Below are 20,969 nucleotides of genomic sequence, written 5' to 3' on the forward strand. Positions count from 1 at the left end.
CACACATCAGCCATCGATGGATCTTCAGCAGGTTTTGGGTTGACTTCTGTGGTTGGTGGAGGTTTTCTGCTTTAAGTCATCCCACCCTTTCTCTTCCTTACTTTCAAATTAGACACACTCTAGCTTCACCCTTCTAATCTCCAGTCCTGCAGAGGCAACTAAGATCACAAGAGATTCCCTCTTCATAGAAGGGTTTCTTAACTAAATCTGAATCTACTGAATAAATGTAAACTGGTTTTCCCAGATGTGTATAATTTGGTGGGGAGATTTCCAAACCAATGGCAAAGGTTTCATCACAAAACTCAACTTACAGCTAATGTTGCTTCTTAAAGCCCACAATTTGTTGCCATTCAAAAGACTACCTTACATAGCTAGTAGGTATGTCCAAATTTTACCATTTGCAGGGTAAATACAAAAAAAAGATTTATTTTTTAATTTATGTATTAATATATACATTAACATAGAAACATATAAACACTATACAGTACGTAGAAGTGGGAGAGGCCAAACAAGTTGTCAGTTGATATGGGGGTGGGGGGAATAAATAGTTAGAAACAGTTTAAAGGAGCTCCTCCTTTACTATGGCATAACAGGCAGCTACATGTCACTCTACTGGTTCTGGGAAAAATATTCTGTTCCAGTTACTGTACTAATTCTTTAAAGAAAATTCCCAATTTGAAAGTTTTAAATCTTAAAACACAAGGCTGGTATCAAGAATGTAGTTTTAACTAGCAGATAAAAATCATGTGCTGCCTTGCTTTGTAATTTATATTTATCATTTTTCCATCAAAGGAAATGAAGCTGGGCCAGACAGCTGAACAAGAATGATGAAACACTTTGAATCTCTTTGTTCATATGCTGTTTAGGAGAATGGTACGTTTGGTTTATACTGAGCAAAAGATTCATTCAAATTTTAGCACTTACAAAACATTTGGTCCAAGTGGTAGTCAGTAATGGTAACAGAATTTAAGTAGCAAAGAACATTTAAGTCTTAAAAATGAGAAGATAGCCATCTACAAGCTGACAGCTTTACTAACTTAGTGCATTCTATATTAAGCTGTTATTTTTATCTCTCAAATAAAAGACTCTTAGCAAAAAAGTACAAACTTATAAGAAAAGCTCAGTAAAATATTTTAACACAGTGCCCTGAGATCACAGAATTAATGGCCATCTTCTCAGAAGCAGTGGCAAGTTTTAGTTAGTGATTATAAAGCCCACTTCTAAGTAAACCAAAAAAATCTTTACCAAGGCTCTGTAGATAAGTCTATGAAGTTTTTTGGATTTGTTTGGAGGTTTTTGTTACTTGTAAAACCTCAAAGGTACACTGAAATGATATTCTTTGTGATAAAGATGCTATGGTGCTTATGTAACATTACGCATGACCACTGCACTTGCAGTTCCTAATGGGAATAAAAATGTCAAAAATATGCAATAATTAAAAAAAAAATTAAAAAAAGCTTGACAGAAGCCATGACAGGTCTTCTAACTGGGGCCAGAAAGAAACATATGTTCCCATCCTATAGCTAAGTTCACATCAAATAGAAATTACAGAATCTTATTTTATATCCTGTACTGCTGCCTATTAACATCAAACAGGTATAAGAACAATATTTATGAAATTTATTGTTTCAGTGTCGCTTTAAAGAGCCCAAAGCCAGCTGAAGAAAAAAAGAAATCCTTTGTTTTATTAAAACCAGAATGATGATGCAAAATAATTCTTTGATCTATTATCTATTTGAAAGAACTAAGCTAAATGTAGACAGTAATTGCTGACAAATCCCAGTAGTAAACAAACCAGTTTCACATTTTACATATTATCAAGAGGCTACAGAATTAATGGTTACAGCCAAAGAAATGTTGACACAGTTGCAGATTGAGCCTTAACATGCTGATCATGTTAAAATACTGCACAAGAAATATTTTTCCACTTTGTAAAAAGCCAGACTGTTTACACGCTTAAGTGGCTAGAGACCTTGTTGTCTGTGTGTGGTCTTAACATTTCAGTATCATAACCAGGAACGTAAAGAGAAGCAGCATGAAATAACCTATTATACTTACTGCCAGACTGCCAATATTAGAAGCATTGAGATTTAAGTTTCTTAAAATCAGCATTACAACATACATTTAATTACATCTTTACCACCTTTAATAAAATGAATAAAGAGAAACAAAGCTATCCTAAATGTAAACAGAGGACTCATGTCACAAAAGTTAATTTTTCTTCCCTTTACATTGTTTAGAAAGGAAAAGAATTTGGGGGAAAAATAAAAGAAAATTAAAAATAAGCATCATCACTGATAAAACTAAGAGATTCTGAAACTTAGAAATCACTAGGAAGTCTTCTGCTACTACAAATAACTGGGTGGGGTTTCTCCTTTTTTTTCTTTAATAAAAAACAAAGCCCTACTGCTCTCAGGGTTTACTGAGCAAAGCACTGTGAAACCATTAGGGAAAAGCAGATGCAAATTATCTGCAACACATCGAGATCAATTAGTAGCTTTACAATTCACACACATCTAAAGTGGATCAAAACGTCCCATCCTCCCATGCCACATCTAGCAATAAAACATACAATTTTAAAATGAAAGTACACAGTAGAAATAAAAAATATTTTCTTCAATCCATCAATCTGAGAATTCTCAACACTTTTACGCTACTTGAGGTTTCCTTCCACAGCCAATAAGAAGCAGAGGCCATCACCTTTTCAATATCTACCTGTAAACTCCACTACTTATATCTTAAATTTCTAAGATCTCATTGAAAAACGAGACATACTGAAAGTACAAGGTTATAATCAAGGATGTAAGTGAAAAAGGTCAGAGATACATTTCTGGCTCTGTTTGCCTTCTCAACCCCAGCATAATGTTCATTTGTATATGTGGGTAGATGAAGGGAGGAAAAATTTCTTACTAAGTTTTTCACACACTTAGACCCTACTGATACTTTTAATATGTCTATGGAAAGCAAAGTTCTTCAAAACAGTTTCTTGAAAATTACAGAAAAGAAAACGACAGAGATACAATGGGGGGACCATTCTAATCCCCTTTGGGACCGACATGCCTCATGAGGTTGTGTTTCTGTTCCACAAGCATTTAAGAAAAATAAACATGTCACCTAAAGTCTTTAAAAGTATATTTCCCAAATTAGAGAACTGATCAAGAAGCCATTAGAAAAGAAATACATATGAAGGGTAATTCACTACAAAAACAAACAATAAATGACCCTTGAAAAGGACCCTTCTGAGTTTCCTCAAAGGAAGCAGTATGGCTCTGTAACTAGGCAGAATTGAATTGATGCTGCTTTCCACTCCTCTGTCTTTGGGGGGTGGGGGGGAATGACTCGTTGTCCCAGGGAGGCAGAAAGCAAGCAGCCTTACTTGACTCCCATGTCATGCCACACTTGATGAAGTCTGAGGCTGATGATGTCTAGCTCGGGGAGCCGCTGTCCGAGCCGGGCCTGGTGCTGAAGGCATCCCCCCACCCTCACCAGCGGGGGTCCCCATCTGTTGTACTCACAGCTTCCTCCATCACTAACATCACCACCACCTTACTCTTTGTGCCTGCTGCTTCTATATCAGTGGCCAGCTAGACCAAACTTCCTCAGACCAAGCTTTCTCTGGCATCAAAGGAGCACAAGAATTGTATCCCACCAGGACTGGACACTTTAACAAATAGTTTATTTATAGCTAAATAAAGCTTTAGACTATGTGGTTCTTCGGAATTGAATTATTTGCAAACATTCAGCTTTTACTCTAGTCCAGAAGCAGCTACAGACCAGCTGAAGGCAGCTGCAAACAACAAAGGAAGGCCTGAGAATTTATTTTGTATAATGCCAGACTGCAGAAGCCGCCTACGGAAATCACAGAGGGAAGCTCCACAACACGCAAGTATTCGGTGACAGACTCTCTTTCCACTGAGGTGGCAGTAGAATCATTCCAACCCTGTTACCTGTTCATGTGCAACCTGTTCCTTGGAATATTAATAGTACTTTATTGCATTTTCATACTTACGGTCTACAGCTTATCTGCCATTTAAAAAGTTAAACACACCCCCCACACCACTATTCAACTACAGTTATATGACAAAGCTTACTCCAAAATTGCTCTCCTCACAGGACACTGACCTTCCCTACACAGCCTGTTCCACTGCCCTGCCACTTCTCATTTCACTCTTTCTTTTCCTAGTTCTGCCATATTCTAAAGTCCCTATATAGTGCCTTTAAACATGAAAATAATATCAAGGGGGATGTTTGCTGCTGAGAATGAGCTGTCATGGAACAGAATTTTCACGGCCTCTTCACTTTGAAGAAGTCTGGAATTTTCACCTAAAATACATGGGAGCCTCCAACACAGCCCACAATGGAACTACCATTTGAAAAAAACCTTGCTGTTTTTCACCATGCTGCTAGTATAATAGCATCACACTCAAATTACATTATACTTTCATCTATTTGAACTAATTTCTCACTACTATAGCATTTAAACATGTAGCATACTGACTTTTTGAAGAGGTCCAAGGTATTACTGAAAAGACATGGGAAGTGATCTAAGCATCTTGAGAATCACTGAACTGATTCTCAGATGGTCAAATTAGAGAAGCATGTCACTTGCTGTTCGGTGTCTAACCACCAAATCTGTGTGGCAATCCAATGAAAAAGAAACAGAATTTCAAAATCAAGTACCAAGCAGCAGCAGAGATGATGTTGGTGTGGGCATTACTATAAAGCAGTTCACAGTGTATGAACTTGCCCTGTTAAACACCATTTTGTTGCCCATTCTGAAACTACCATTCAAAGGCACGAGTATCTATGTAGATAGAGCCTGATGTTAGGGACACAACCAGCTCTTACATAGAACAGAAATACTCAGGAGATGGACATAAGCTGAAGTTATTTCAGGAACACCCATGCTCTCTGAAGAGTAGGCATGGTTCCATATTACTATTCAGGCATCATCTCAAAAAACTTCATGTAACAGAGCCCGCAGTTAATGAGAGCTAATGGTGAGACTGAAGTTGACCAATCTTTCCTTCTTAAATAAAAAAACTAAAGTGCTTGACAATTTACTACTCCCAGTATCTCCATGTAAAGGCAGAATATAAAATTGGCAGAACAGTAGGGTTTCAGGTGAGGGTCTGCTTACACACAGCTCTCCAAGGAACATGACAAGCAATGCTGTTGGTAATTCTGCTATTTTCTCCTTCTAAATTAGTCTTCAATTTGTAGTCCACTGTGAAGATCAAGCTTTAGATTATGTTTTAACAATCTGTGATTATCACTGGTACCTGTAACACACTGTTACAGAAGCAATCACGTGGCCAACTTACAAATCTGGTGATTGTAATTTGCCACCTTCATTTTCTCTGCTTGGAGTGGGGATGCTGTCTCACAACAGTGTGTGGATAATGGCTGCCTCACCATGTCACATCACTGGCAACCAACAACGGAGCTTTTGGGACTTCCTGGGTGTACAGTACTGTGAGATTTCTTGATGCTTGCAAAAGATACTCTAATAAAAAGGTAGGCTCTAATGATACCAGAATATCATTTAACTTCTGAACTTATTCATGTATTCTTCACTGGACTTTTCTGTCCCAAAATTTGTATCATAGTTCAAACAGGAATTTACAAAACCAGACTAAATCCCAACAGTTCCTGCATGTTTAACAATGTAGGCCTCTACCACGATGACAAATGAAGCATCTCTAACAGCCCTACAGAAAATGCCTTCAAATTAGCCAAGCATTTTCTGAGCTATGTAGAATATGCTGGGCATCTGTAATTAAATCTCTTTTCAGTTCATAATCAGTAAGTACCCCTAGTTGTATCCTTCAAACACTCTGCAAATCAAACCACAATTCCTGCCAATTGTCAGTGTGAAAAAGGGATATAGGCAAAGAAACATTTTCCTTAACATTTTGCTGAAGCCTTTTAAAGTCATCTCTAAACACCACCCTCTGCATTCAGAAAACAATAAAAGCAAAATAAAATACTCTACATGCACACATTCACATATGAAGATTTAAAATTAATGTCTAATTCTAACGGTTTTCTGAGAATATCTATAAACCAGTGTTGGGTTTTTCAACTCCAAACCCTCCTGTAAGTTTTCTCTCTGCTGGGATGCCCATGGCAGTCAAGGATTTAATCACCAGTCACTACTGTTCAGCCTATTTCATATTATACTACAAACACTCAGTACTCAGCACTGGAGGCAAGAACACGTTCTGGTTGATTGCTTTTTTAAATTGTGGGCTTCATTTGTAACTTTGATGTGTCAGACTTACTCCTGTCATCTAAACCATAAATTCACAGGGACACAGATTGCGACTACGTGACAGTTCAACACCCAGCGAAACAAGAACCAAAAATTTACAGACAATACCACAAAGGGAACAACTCTTTAAAAGCTTGTTTTCTACTACTGAACATTACCTTATTATGGCAAGACAACACAGTATGGCAGCACTATTTTTATTATTACCCTTCCTATTTTTGTACCATAGGAAAGTCAAAAAAAAGAAGCGAAAGTTATATACTGCATGACTCTACCAACTGTCAAATCCTAGCAACTTGGCATTGAACAGATCCTCTTTAATGGCCCAAGATTTAGCTCTTTCCCAACTCTTTAGTTCAGCAAATATTTTATGTTTGGAGCTATACACTTTTATCTGCCTTTATCTGTATGATAGAAAGCAGGATAAACTACAACCACATATATTTGGTTAATTATGAGTGCTATTAAATTACTGGTATATTCAATGAATGAAGATGACCCTCTGAGTTTAAAGTAGGCCAATATTGGCTTGAACTTGAAAGGGTGTATTTAATATCATATATAAACTATTGTTTCACCAGCTGAGCTGTGTCATACATGCCAGGCACCTTACTACTTCCTGGAAATTAAGCAGGGCCATGAAAAGTGAATGTTGCACATGGGATAGAACTTAGCTTAGTGATTGCACAGGTTTCCAGAGCAAAATGAGTCACCTACAGGACAGAGCTGCTGAGAAAAACGTTCTGTGGCTGTGTCATGTTTTGCTGCGAGGAAGTCAGTGATACTGTGTCATTCTTCCTTACCTCTGTTCTTTTCCTCACTCAAGGCTAACAACTAACTATTCCTGCACATGCATTTGGTGCAGTAGCTTTAGAGCCATTCTTCACTTCAGTGCTATTTAACACGTACATGGCAAGTGACATAGAAAAATAAGGTAAAATCTTGTGTTGCTGAAGCTTGTGGATTCAGGATTTCAAGCAAGAGAATGTGTCTGTAAAACACAGCTAGAAAAAAATAGCAAAGAAGCCTCAACAAAAGGAGTTAAAAAGAGAAGAAAGTACAACAAAGGTGAGAATTGTGCTGAAGATTTCATAGACAATTGTTCCCCTGCAAAGTGTCCAGGAAAAGATCATCTTGAAGCACTCAAATCACTGAAGTTGGGATTTTTGTTCAAAACCATCTGCACGTGATCTAGACCACAAACTATTCTTTTCCACTTTCCCAAGTGAAAATCTCTCAGCTACAAATATTGTTTTGTAATACGAAGGCAGAGTTGGCTTTTGTATAAGCCTCACTAAAAATGCTGCATTCTATAAAGCAGAGCAATAAAAATAGGTATGATTGATACACAAAGGTACAGGCACCATGGCTTGGCAAAATCCATCTTCATTTACCATGTCTTTGTATGACTAAATGAGCCTTAATAACTGATCTGATATTTATTACATAAAGCTGTTTATTTTTTCCTCTTCATTTGGCCAAGAAAAATCACATGAAGGGAAAAATAGAGAGAGTCTGTTAAACACCAGAAGGGTAAAGCAACACACAACAGCAGAAGGGCTAGGATATTAAAAAACACTACAGAACTCACCCTATGTAGTAAAAATTCTTTGTATTGTTATCAATTAACATACAATTTCATACCACAGTTTGGTTTTCAAACATATTTCTGACATTATTACTAAATTTCTTTATTAAATCTGCAACTTTTTGGCTTTTCATTACCATACTGCTTGGGGTAATGAAAATAGTGGAGTGGGATTCAGGGATTAAAAAACCAAATAAACCATGACTTTCCCTTATGTCATTTGTTGACATAATTTGTAGGACTGATATTATAGCATCTGAGAAATACACCCCAATTCTACTTTTTTTTTCCATAGTATCTGAAGCTAATATTCATGTTTGATCAGACCATTCTTTTTTCAAACAAGATGAGTCTGTTTGTAGCACAGAATAAATACATTATTTTCATCATCTACACTTGAAATGAGCCACATTGGAAGTAAATGGAAAAACCAAACAGAAATGGAGATGTAACTGTAAGAATCTGCATCTTCAACTTTAAAGCATAAAGCATGAATTTTACTTAGTCAACATCTGTTTAAAAAGAAGAATATTTTTATATTGATCCTATACACACCCCAACGTTATCTGTTCTAAGAAAAGTTTCAATCATACATATTTGAAATAGCTTAATATTCTGATTTTCTTCAGCATGGTGCCTTACATTGAATGTTAGAAATATTTCCAGTAAAAGGAATCATACACACCTAAAGTCCAATTGCATGTTTTTTCATAATTCTATTTTCACTTTATTTTTGCACAGTGTTTGGGCAATCACAAGTTGGCAACACAAGAGTTTTCATTTCACTCTTCTTATATTGAAGCTAAAACTGATTTGTAGTTTATTGTTTGACTGTAATACTTCTCAGTACTTTTCCAACCAAATCCTTCAGACATTGACATTCTAGACAAACAGACTGCATTTTAAAAAGACAAATTGACCGAGGAAGACTGTTGATGAAATAAATTAGTATGTCCTTAGTTAAGCTACAGTGTGCTGCCAATATGCTCTTGCAGGCTCTGATCCAAAGCCCATTGACTTCAGTGAGGTTTGGGTCAGATCCACTATAAAAAGAACTTAATTCAGTAGCGGTAAATGAAATCTAAGATGTATAATCTGATTAGAAAGCACTCCAAGTAACACTGTGAATAATGTCAGTGACTTCTTCACAGCTCATGCAGATTTTTAGTTCCTTAAACTATTATTAAAAAAGTCTGGAATGTATGTTTTTTGCCAACCACGTTGTCATAGCTTAATTGAGCAGCTGTCAACTGTTAGAAAATAACTGCATCATCATCCCTTTTAGAAGAACTAGTGTGGGAAGTGAAACACTTATATGGGATCTAAAGTTTCTGGAGTCATGGTAATGGAGCTGTTTTCATCAGGTGACCATGAGTCATCATTTTATCAGCAGTTTATGAGGGTTTTCACAATAGTTGAGCATCAGCAGCGCTCGTGCTTAACAATGACTGCGGCAGAATGCTGAAATTCGGTGCCATGTCCTGTGGTACCATTATTTAAGGAAGAGTTTGGCTAGTGAGTCAAGAAAAATACTGCAAAGTCACTGTTGAATAAGTCCTGCCATGAACAGAAAGTGTCCAGAAACTAAAGCTTTGAGAACTGAAACCAAGCAATCCTTTTGCTTTTTAAAATAGACATCTTTTAAGGAAGTTATGAACCACATGGATGAAACATAAGGAAAGAATAAAAACGTGTCGTCAGTCTCTCTTCTCCCTTTTACTCCATAGTCCAGTCAGAACACACTCATCTATCAAATGCTCTGATGATTTCCACATAGTAGAATCCATCTATGTTGCCCAGAACATTTTTTTATATTAAATTGTGATTAAATTGTGATGATACTAGCATCAAGAGCAAAAACTGCATCACTGCACTATTCAACTGTTTGCACATAACATCACCAGGTACTATCTGAAACATGGATCCCTTTACCTCCCAGCCCAGTAACCTCCATCTGAACTCACTGGAAAGAATTGAAGAATTTCACCTACAGCACAAGCTGAAGCCTCTCCCAGGACCTAAAGACATTCAGTGACCCCACGTAGCATCTCTGTTAAGCCCTGATGTTTTGTTGGACTCAGAGAGATTGAAGTCTGCTTCTAAGTTTCCCATCCCTCCTTTGTGGCTGGACTCAGAGGTCAAGCAAGCAGTACCACCAAGATCTCCAAGAAGCAGAACAGTGGAGATGTAAGTCAGGGGAGTGCTGGTCAGAAATAAAGCATATGGCAAATATCATGGAGCTCACAACTTTGAATTAATGACCTCTAAAAAAACTAGAATCATTTAGTATGGTGTGTATTTAGAATCCCCTATCACTGCTATAGTAGAATACTGTTCACAATTAACAAAACCCTAGCTTTCTGGCTCAACTGGTACTTTTGAAACCAATCAAATGTCTCTGAATTACCGAAAAATGTAATGCAACTTGAACCATCCTTTTATTCTTTATTTGAAGCGATCCCTGTGAAAGCAGTGTTTCCATTATTGATGTTTATCCCTCTGGCATCCTATTCCTTTCTCCCTCTGCTCACACTTTAATCTCTCAACTCTTCATCCACTCATCATTTCCCTAGGCTTGAAAATTAATCCTCCGAGGTCAGTGAGGAAACTTCCATCGACTCCAGGAGGTTTAGAATTAAATCGCACACTTAATTTTCCTCCCCCCCTCTACCTCCCAACTTCCTTCTTTCTTCTGGAACTTATTTACTCATCACTTCAGTCATTCCATATCTGTCCCCATGAAGTTGGGAATTAAAGGCAGAGTTAGGAAAAAGAATTAAATAGATGTCCCTCAACCCATGATTGTTGTTTTCTGCTTCTTATTTTAAGTCATATTCTCCCCTAAACCCTGGTCCCTTTTTATCTGCTTAAGACTTTTGAGCTCTTTTAGACAAGCATCATATTTTATGCATCATATTTTAGACAAACATCACAACTGAGTGAAATGTATTACACTATTTGACACCTGTGTTAATAATTGTTTGGATCAATGCTGCTTTAGGACAACTCCATCTCTAGAAAGCCAATTCTTAATGGTTAATAGAGCTAGTTCTTATTTTTAATGGCCCCAAAAGCAAATATAAAAACACATAGTACATGTATAATTCAACAATCTTGAATCAGTTTGGACAACACCAGCAACTTCCTTCTAAGGTTTAAAATACTTTTACAAATTCCATTTAATGGCAGAAAACAAAATCTTAGCTCATTTCTATTGAAACATTTGTATTTCAACTACAGGAATTTCACTCATAAACATCTTAGTTATTCAATCAAGAAAAGAATCAGACATCAGAAAATACCACATTCGTTAGTTATTTTTAATTAAGCGCTCTAAAAATCCCAACTCTAGCTCTCCAACTAGAAATCACCACTCTAAAAAGCTCAAAATTACACATGTAAAAAAGCATCTGTAGTATCAGTCTAGCAACTCTAAGCAGTCACAACATAGAATCATAGAATCTTAAGGGTTGGAAGGGACCTTGAGAGATCATCAGGTCCAACCCCAACATGTGAAAAAACAGACACTGTATATTCCTTATACTTGCTCTCACATATCTGTGCACCACAATCATGTATCCGTGAACTTTATAAAGCAGACAAATCCATTTACAGCTTTACTCCACTACTCACTATATGGGATCAGAGAAAATGAAAAACTTAGATAGGAAAATCCACCCACCTCCTAGCTTTTCTCTCTACAAGTAACTCACAAGAAGCAGTAAACATGCCACCTTCCCACAAAACAAAATATTTACTGAAATATCAATCAGCTAATTCAGTGGACACACTTCACAAAAATGTCAACTGTAATCTGTCTAGCCCACTTAGGTGCCACCCAAGTATCATCCAGACAGACATATTTGACACAAAGATCTTCAACATACTATCACTGTATCACATTTCAACTGGAAGGTAAAAAAAAAAAAAAAAAAAAGCAGCCCTGGAAAGGTCAAAGATACAGTGAAGCTTTAATATTAAAAATCCATTAACATATTTAAACACGTGGAAATATCAAACAAGGACACTTCAAAATTCTTTGAGACCAAAAACAGCAACACCTTCTACAGGTCTGTGAGCAGACCCTAAAATGACCCAGACAACACAGTAAATACATACTAGCATGTTGTCTGACAGGAAGATGCCTTTCCATTCCCTTTTACCTACTGTTAGGGCCTATAATCAATAGACTTTCTATGCACACTTTCTTTCACAGAGCACTTTTAAGATCTGCAAAGACAGATATTAAGATGCCTTTGGTTACAAACCAGTACCTTAATGATAACACAAAGTTACATCAACATAAAAAGGATGTATACACGAACAAAATGAAGGGAAAATGTGACCACCTTACAGTCACACTGTCATTTTTACATTCAAACGTTGCCACTACTTCCGTCTTCATTCCCAAAAGAAAACAGAAAAACATGCTTTCTGCTTCAAATGACCTTGCAATTTAAAGCAAAACAAAAAGATTGAAGTGGGATGGACCAAAAAGTTTCATATACCCTGCCAGCATGCAATAATTTAAATTGATAGCAAGGAACACCACTGAAAAATCAATTGCAGAGTGTGCTGGATGACCAGAGGGAACAGTGAAACTATAGTTATCTTAACCTAGGGTATGTGATAGCAAATGTGAGACAGAAAAGAGCTCTTAATTTCTCAAAGTAGGAAACAGCAAAGTAAAAAAAGCTGCCTGTGAGATGAGCTATTGAAATACAGTCTTTAGTGTTTGGAAAAATGAACAAATTGCAGAAAACAGTAAATGAAATTTTTCTATTACAGCCATAAAAATGACTATATTTAGTTCTGCAGTTTGGCATGAAGTAAGTCAATTTACACGAGTCTGGAAGAGAAATTCTTTCTAGTTTGTCCAAAGTCTTAAACAAGGCCCTAGTGAGATTTTTAAAATCCATATAGACTTCATGATTTTGCTTTAAGCCTCAGCAATTAAAGTTAAGATTTATTTCTCAGAACAGCAGTAAAATATTTTAGCAACACATAGAGAAAGCTTAATTAAATTCATGTGTCTTTTTTTCCAGATTTGGGGCTATTTTACCATGCAGCATCAATATTTCCCAAAATTGAAAATTGCTGATCAAATTAACTTGCATAAAATATTATCTATTGCACATCACACTACTATGGCATCCAGTCACTTTGCCAAGTGAAGAAAATGTGTTTAGGACCTAACTGTGGCTTTTGTATTAATGTTTAAAGCTATTTTACTGCATCAATTATTTTATTTCAACCATTCTTAATTGCCCATAAAACAAAGCTTAGGATCACCTTTCAAAAATAGGCCAACTACTCCCTCTACTGAAAATAACTGACCATTACACGGGAGGTACAAAGATTCACATATAAAACGTGGTGTTAAGCAGCAAAGCCATTTGAATGTATTGTGTTTTCCTCTTAGTTCCAATCAGCCTATCCTTGAAAAACTCATAACCTGTACCATTTGCTCTCTTACCAAAAAGATTAACATAAACATGCTTAAAAATCTAAAAACTTAAGAGTACACTATGCAGGAGATGAGGCATGCTTGAAGCATTTGCAGATGCAGCAAAATACTATGAATTTGAAACATGAGGAACCAAAAAGTAAGAACATTGTATTTCCTATACTCCCCCTGCAAAGAGGAGTGAGAATATTTTTCATCTTGTAATGAAGAACGTTCTGCACAGGGATCTTCCTTGAAAAACGTATATGAAAGACAATGTCTTTAAGGAGGGAATACTCATTCATGTTAAATACAAATTCAGTGAAGAAAAAAAGTCACACCAAAAATCCCCACTGTAATTAAAATATTACACATCTGTGCACAAAGTGAATTCCAAGCAGCTTACCACATATTTACATTATATAGTTGATTAACTTTGCTTTGAGTAAAATGTATTTCCAGCATTCAGTGCATGTAAAAACCTATCCTAATTTCTCAAATATTATCAGAGGGAAAATAAAGCTGTACCTCCTCTGCACCCTCAGGAGCTGTATCTGTGACCCTGCTTACCGACAGACACACGCTCAATGAGAGCCCACCGATTCGCTCAGATAGTCAGTGGGGTCAAACTACCTGCTGATTGCCAGGGTACCTGCTGAATACCAGTCAAGTGCCCGTGCTGAGCCAGCAAGCTGTAATAATGCCAGTCAGTAATCAAATCTCTTGAGGCATTTTATCTAGGGAACGTATTTCAACTCACACCACATGTTTTCTTGGGTACTTACATTATTATTGACGGTATCTAGATTTCTCAGCTGAGAAAAACAACTCCTTCAGCCTCAGCTCCTGTTGCTATGCACATCAGCAGCATACAGACTTGTGACAATCAGATAAAAAGTGCTCAAAATCAAAGATATTTCTCCTAACTCCTATATCTACTCAGAAGCAGTGACTGTCCCAATAAATGACAACAGTTTTCCTTGGAAAAGAACACAGAGCACACAAAAATGTTTTGGTCTGCTTGTTGAACAGGTTTGTTACCCACAAAAACCAAGCTTCAACAGCTTCCACAGCCTGATCAGTCAGGAAGGTTTTCGTAGCTGCTTTCCAAAAAAGCCCAAGCTTATCCACAGAAGAAAAAAATCATTTCTGCTAAGAAAATTCCTGGAAAAAAACATTTCCCATAGAAAAATAATATCACACTAACCACTTCGAAATGCATGTGTTGTCTAAACTACCCCAGACATACAGAACACAGAAACAACAAAGATGGTCCAAAAGATGAGGTCTTACAATATTACTGGACAATTAGTTTTATTTATTTATAAGCTGATACAGTTACACTAGAAGATTTACAAAGTGCTATGTTTACTATAGAATGTTTTGAAAAGCAATGCTCTTCAGATACAGATCCAAAAGACAGACTGCAAAACAAACTGCAGTAGCATTTTATATCACTAGATGTAAAACAACCAATCCCTGAAAACGGGAAGAGAGAGGCAAATAGGGAGTCACAATCTTTGATAAATGGCTCGAGAACATTGCTATGCCTCAAACCAGGAGCACTTTGATTATCTGTCAAGTACACAAATCATATTGCAAGATTACATTAGGAGAAGAATCAACCCTAAATTTTATTACAGGTAGAAAATAATGTTTTACTGAGAATTCTTGCAGTTTCTATTTCTAATTACATAATTAATGACTTTTAGGCGACACATGTCATCTTCAGCTGACCTCAGACACATTCTACCATGACACACTGAATCACCAAACAGATTCAAAAGAGAGAGAAAAGCTGATACACGGTATGTTGCTACGACCCAAAGCCTGAAGGATGCACGTCTTCATAATTAACCTTTAAAATCAACATTCTAATCAGTTTTACAGATGTATTTACTTTTTAAAATGAAAGCTATAACATTCCACTTACCTTAATGACAAATTTGTTGGATGCCATGATAGATCAGTATAAGCTGGTCCTATAAAAATATCAATTAAAAGTGATGAGCACTAGAGAAAAACACGCAGATCTCTACACCAAGTGAGAAACCTTTTTAAAATCAATTATTCATTTCTTTCATTACTGCTCTTCTTCAACAGGTGGCTGCCCCCTCCCTGGAGGTGTTCAAGGCCAGGTTGGATGTGGCCTTGAGCAGCCTGGTCTAGCGAGAGGTGTCCCGTCCCTGCCCATGCCAGGGGGCTGGAACATGATGATCTTTAAGGTCCCTTCCAACTCTCACCATTCTATGATTCTGCGGACTTATCCTGAAGAAGCCTTTCAAAGAGCAAACTATACCTGGAGTATTCCTTTACTACTGTCTCAACCACAGGGTCCTATGTGTACACTCCCTGGCCTAGTTTGTCTTTTAAAGTAATAGCTTCACATAAAATCCCTTCATGAAGCTTAAAGAAAGAAAGAATGCAAAAGAAAACATACAAAATTTAAAATGTATTGGTTTAGTGGAAAAACCCCAACCTTAATACATGAAACAATGCCTGCTCTAGTCAAAAGAATTCTCAAATGTCTCCATGTGAAGTTCATCCCTCCCTATCTTGTGGACACTCCACTTCTCTTTAGCTAGGGAGCCCCCAAGAGCCTGCATAGACCAACAGTCCCACAGAAAGAACATCCCCATCACACTGTCCTAAGAGGGGCTCAGCAATGCTAAGCAATTCCAAAAATGGCTTTCAAACCAAGCAGCAAGCTTCAGAATTAAGACATCCATTCATCACCGGCTGTTGTGGCCATCAGTACTATCAGAGTTTAAACCAGTTCAAGAACAAAGCAGCAGCACTTGTTTAAAGTAATAAACTAGGGGTTTTGGTGCACCTAATATGCATATACACACACGTTAAGTGTAGTTAAATTTGTACATTACTACACACATAAAGCAAAATGACCTGAGCATTAGTGTGCTTCCACAAAAGTAAAGTGAACTTTTGACATGCTCTTCTCTTGCTTACCCCCAACAGGATTTAGATTGCTTAATTTGGGATATCAAGTGAAGCACAGTTAGCTGCACAGTCCCTGACCCTCCCTCAGACCATTTCAAGTAACTCAGGAAGCATTAATTAGTGCTGAAAATTAAGCACACCCTCCCTTGGGTGCAAGAAGACACCTTTAATAAATTGCTAAGTTCCCCCACCCAAGTAGAACACTCAAATGACTACAAGTTGGCTGGCAAGCCCCAAGCCACAGGTCTAGTCACCTTCCACAATGATTTCAGGTTTTAAGCTGCTTGAGAGGTTGGTTTTTTTCCCCCTCAAACTGCCCACAATTAGAGTCACATCACTGAAACTACTGGGGAAGTTCATCATTCTTCACACAAGTGCCAAGCATTCACTTGGCAAAGATAGAAATTAGGTCAAATTTATTAAAGTCTTTCCAGATAATTCCACAACACTGGGATTCAGAAGACATGGGGAATGGGTCCTACAGTACCGAATTAGTATCTGCAAAAATGGAATTTAAAAAAAAAGAGATACATTCTGGTTTTATACAGAATAGAAACAGAAGTAACAGACAAGGAAGAGACTTGGAGTGGACAGAAAATCAGGTGAGCAAGGGTCAGTCTCACATACCAGTAGAAGATAGAGCACCCAAACAATATAGTTTAAGGTGCAAAATTAAGAAAGAAAATAAGTGTCAGTATCTGCTGCCTGCAACAGACAAACTGCAACAGAAACTGCACCATGAACAGAGCCGCTTTCTACACTCTAGTTTCCTAAAGGATTAGTCTCTTAGCAAGGTAGACATATCTGATCAGTTTTGTAAGAGATGGTATAGGAAAATAACAAGAATGCAAATGCCATACCCATTTCTCACTGCATGCTTCAGGTTACTGTAAAGCACTGCAAGAGAGCTGTCAAAATTTCAGGATACAAGTCAAGTTGGTGACGTGTGTCTCTGTCAGGCACTACACTTACACATTTCAAAATGCAGTCATTATCCTTATTTAACTTCAAAAAAGTGCCAAACAAGATAAAGACCCACTTTCCAACTACATCACATAGCAAAGACAATTTTGATCCTAAATTTCAACAGTAACCATTTTGAACTAAACAAACACTTCTGTGCAAGGCTTCCTTTCCAATTATCCAAATGCTGAGACCCAAGACTGCAAAACTACAGCAGAATGTGCAAGTAACAAGGGCACAATTCCATACACCAGCTCAAGGAAAACTCACAGGTATTTCTTTTTTTTTTCCTCCCCTCTTTTTCTCCTATAAAACATAGATAATATATCCAAGCAGTTAGAAACACAAACAGGGAAAAGGCTCATGAACAGTGACAAGTAAAACAGTTGCTACTGTAACCAGATTAAAATGAGCTGAAACTGAGACCCATTCTTCAAGTAACTATTGAGCAGAACTGTTAACAAAGTTAATAAAATGTTTCAATTATGTCCTGAAAAGCCTCAAAGAGCTTTTATCAGCTGCTCAGCAACAGCAGAAAGCTACATATAGGAAATGGAGTGTTCAGATAGCAGTCATGCAGACAGAAGCTGCAATACCATGCCACAGAACTACCATTCTCCCTGGCACAAACAGCACAAGAATCTTTCCTCTCTTACCAAAGTAAATTCTGTCAACTTTACAGGAATTTCAGGAAACACACTATAAGGAGCAGTGTGCTGAGCCACATGGGACATCGTACCTCAATGCAGTCATGTAGTAAGGTGCTACTCCATAGAAGTAAATGTAGAAGAACAACTGTAAGAATAAGTAGGAGATAAAAGCCAGAAATTCTTGAAACAGCAGCTGTTAGAACTAGGCCAGAGATGCTAAAGGGAAAGGGCAGCCACCGAGTGAAAACCAGCTGCGCTTCTCAGCTGCTTATCACAGTGTACAAGAGTATATTCTTGGTGTTAAAGATCTCCAAGGAAGGACTACCCACCCCAAATAATAAGATATATCACAGCCCTTTCAAAACACAACAAAACTTGGGCATGTACAACTCGATCAGAATCTCCTAAGAAGGAAAAAGGTCTCAGCAGCTTCTCAGGATTGAGGAGGGTGTGTGGGTGTGTGTGGGGGGGGTGGGGGGGGGGTGATAATGAAAGGCTAGTATCTAGAGCTTTACTAGTGATCTCTACTTCCTTCCCCAACCAACCAAAAAAGAGTATTATTCCTAAAAATAGGAAAAACAGTAGGCAAGAAACAGCAAAAAGTAGGAGAGCGTTAAATGCTACAGTCTCTCCTTCAAACAGCTAGAATAGCTACCTGTACTTAGGACATCTAATTGCAAACACAATTTTCTGTGGAGCACCCCATCAGCTGAGAGCTCCTACAGCAGCAATGACAATGATGAGCAAACCTAACACTGACATGGAGGCACCTGCACCTTGGGATGTGGTAGAACACAAGGTACTTGGCCTCATGCTTCCAGGAACGGAGCTTACCTAGACTGTACATCACTTTTGAGCTGCATATGGCATACAATTCACACAGTGCTGCAGGCCTGTCAGCTGAAAAGCAATGTTTGGACTAATAATGTTTGATCATTAATCTTTGCAGTAGCAATAATATGAATAAAAATTGCAGATCACCTCTTCTTCAAATGCTCATGTCCTGCTTCAGAGCGAAGCACAGGGATGAGTCAACTGAACTTATTTTGGCATCACCAACCTCTTTCTCCTAAGGATTTGCCATCCAGAATGCTGCTGCTGCAACAAGTCTGGCACTACTGATGTGAGGAGGACTGCAGGCAGACAGGAGTCCTCTCCAACTCACAAAATAACAGAGGGGGGAAAAATGAAAAAAAAAAAACCCCTTTGGTTCACTTTGCTCTTCATTGGAATAAACTGACTTTGGGAGTTTTCAGGCTACCCCATCCTTTACACTGACATATAGATAAGACAAAGGAAACTGAGCAAACAATAAATGTATACAAATCCTTAGAGAACCAAAAAGAATACACCTAATGTGTGAACGATCGGGGAAGTCACTGCACAATCACAGGTTAAAAGATATCCACTCCTGAGACATCATAAAAGGAGGAAAAACACCCATCAATTGTACAAGGGCAGCAAGCCCTAAAACACCTTGCCATTTGCCCTTTGAACAAATCACCATAAGAAACTATTGATCTATTCCAATTGCTACTATTTGGCAACAAGAATTTGTTTCATGGGATACAGAATCTGTTGCAAACTAATGAGAATCTCTAAAGTAAAACCACACATAAGGAAAGATGAAGAGGGGCAAACAGGACAGAAAAACTTCTCTCAGAAGCTATATATATTTCTTTTTAAAAGACGTTTGACAAGGTATTTGTAGTATTGCAACATCTAAATTTTTAATAAATAGACTGTACAAGTAAACATGATCTAGAATTAAACACATAAATTACCTGTAGCTAGAATGAGACAGGCTTCAAAAATAATGTGGCAGAATATTTTTCTTTCCTAAATTTGATGTTAAGTGGAATGGTAGACATGGGAAGAAACTATTTTCTGCCAGCTGATGAACAGCATCTTACCTTAGCAAAGAAGTAATTTTCTTCTACTTCAGGAATGAGAGACTGCAAATTCCTGCTGCACATCCCCACTTGAAGATACAGCAGCTTCTAATGCAGTAGCTGCAAACGATTCACTCTCTGCCCATCTCAGGGAGCCTTTACCATGCATGGGCAGAGGTGGGCACCTGAAAAAGGCAAAAGCAGAGCCACAAATGTTAATTAAGAAACTCTCTAGAGTAAGTTAATAATAACTAGTTTGGGGGATCAAAAATAACTATCACAACATAAGAGGATTTTTCTGAACTTTCCAGCCTCTAGTTTTCAGAGTCAACTGCTGTCCAGCCCGCACCCAGTGCTACTGTAGCCAGTTTCCAACAGCTGATTCATCACCACTCAGGATGAGTGATGTAATACTCAGCAACTCACATATTTATTAAAGTATTTCTAGTTCTGAAGGCATCCCAGAATCTTTAGGGATTTTTATTTTTCAGTGTCAGAAATTTTGGGTCCATTGTTCCCAGTTCCTCCACTTAACTTTTGGAAACTACTCTTCTAACAAGCCCACGTATTTTTCTCTCATTGCTCACTGTACTCCTTCATCCACAAACCTCCAATTCTTTTTTCAAGCCCAGCAATTAGCTTTCAAAGATGTTACCCATTCCTCCCACAACCACGTAGAGCCTGAGGAACAAGAGAACCTGAGGAACATCAGCATGCTTACTAGAGGCACGTCCTTTTTCTCTGTCGTTTTTTTGGAAGTTTTGTGGAACAGCTGAACACCGTGAACATTCAGCTGCTCACAAAACATAAGAAAAGGGGGGGGGGGGGGGGAAGATTGTTATACACTTTTCTGTATGAACATTAGGTGTTAAAGCTTGTCTCTGGGCTGCAGCTGTACACTCTGCAGCTACACATAAAATTAAGGCTAAACCCATACGTTGAGGTATGGATAGAGAATCATAGAATCATAGAATTGTAGGGGTTGGAAGGGACGTCGAGAGATCATCAGGTCCAACCCCCCTGCCAAAGCAGCTCCCTAGGACATATCACTCAGATAGGCGTCCAGACGGGTCTTGAATATCTCCAGAGAAGGAGACTCCACCACCTCCCTGGGCAGCCTGTCCCAGGGCTCTGTCACCCTCACTGGGAAAAAGTTCTTCCACATGTTGGTGCGGAACTTCCTGTGCTCCAACTTGCA

The 20,969-nt window shown here is 37.9% G+C and overlaps 1 protein-coding gene across 1 annotated transcript in view; it reads right to left on the reverse strand.

Moving 5' to 3' along the window:
- SLX4IP (SLX4 interacting protein) overlaps positions 1-19,855 on the reverse strand; it is a gene marked incomplete at its 5' end in the record, with an annotated part of 74,663 nt that extends 54,808 nt beyond the window's left edge. The window contains one exon of the mRNA XM_084261134.1: positions 19,793-19,855. Coding sequence (XP_084117260.1) covers positions 19,793-19,855 — 63 coding nt within the window. The remainder of the gene's footprint in view (positions 1-19,792) is intronic.
- Positions 19,856-20,969: the final 1,114 nt, after the last annotated feature.

This window comes from Gallinula chloropus (assembly GCF_964237585.1).
Source record: "Gallinula chloropus genome assembly, chromosome: 3".
Classification (NCBI taxonomy): Eukaryota; Metazoa; Chordata; class Aves; order Gruiformes; family Rallidae; genus Gallinula; species Gallinula chloropus.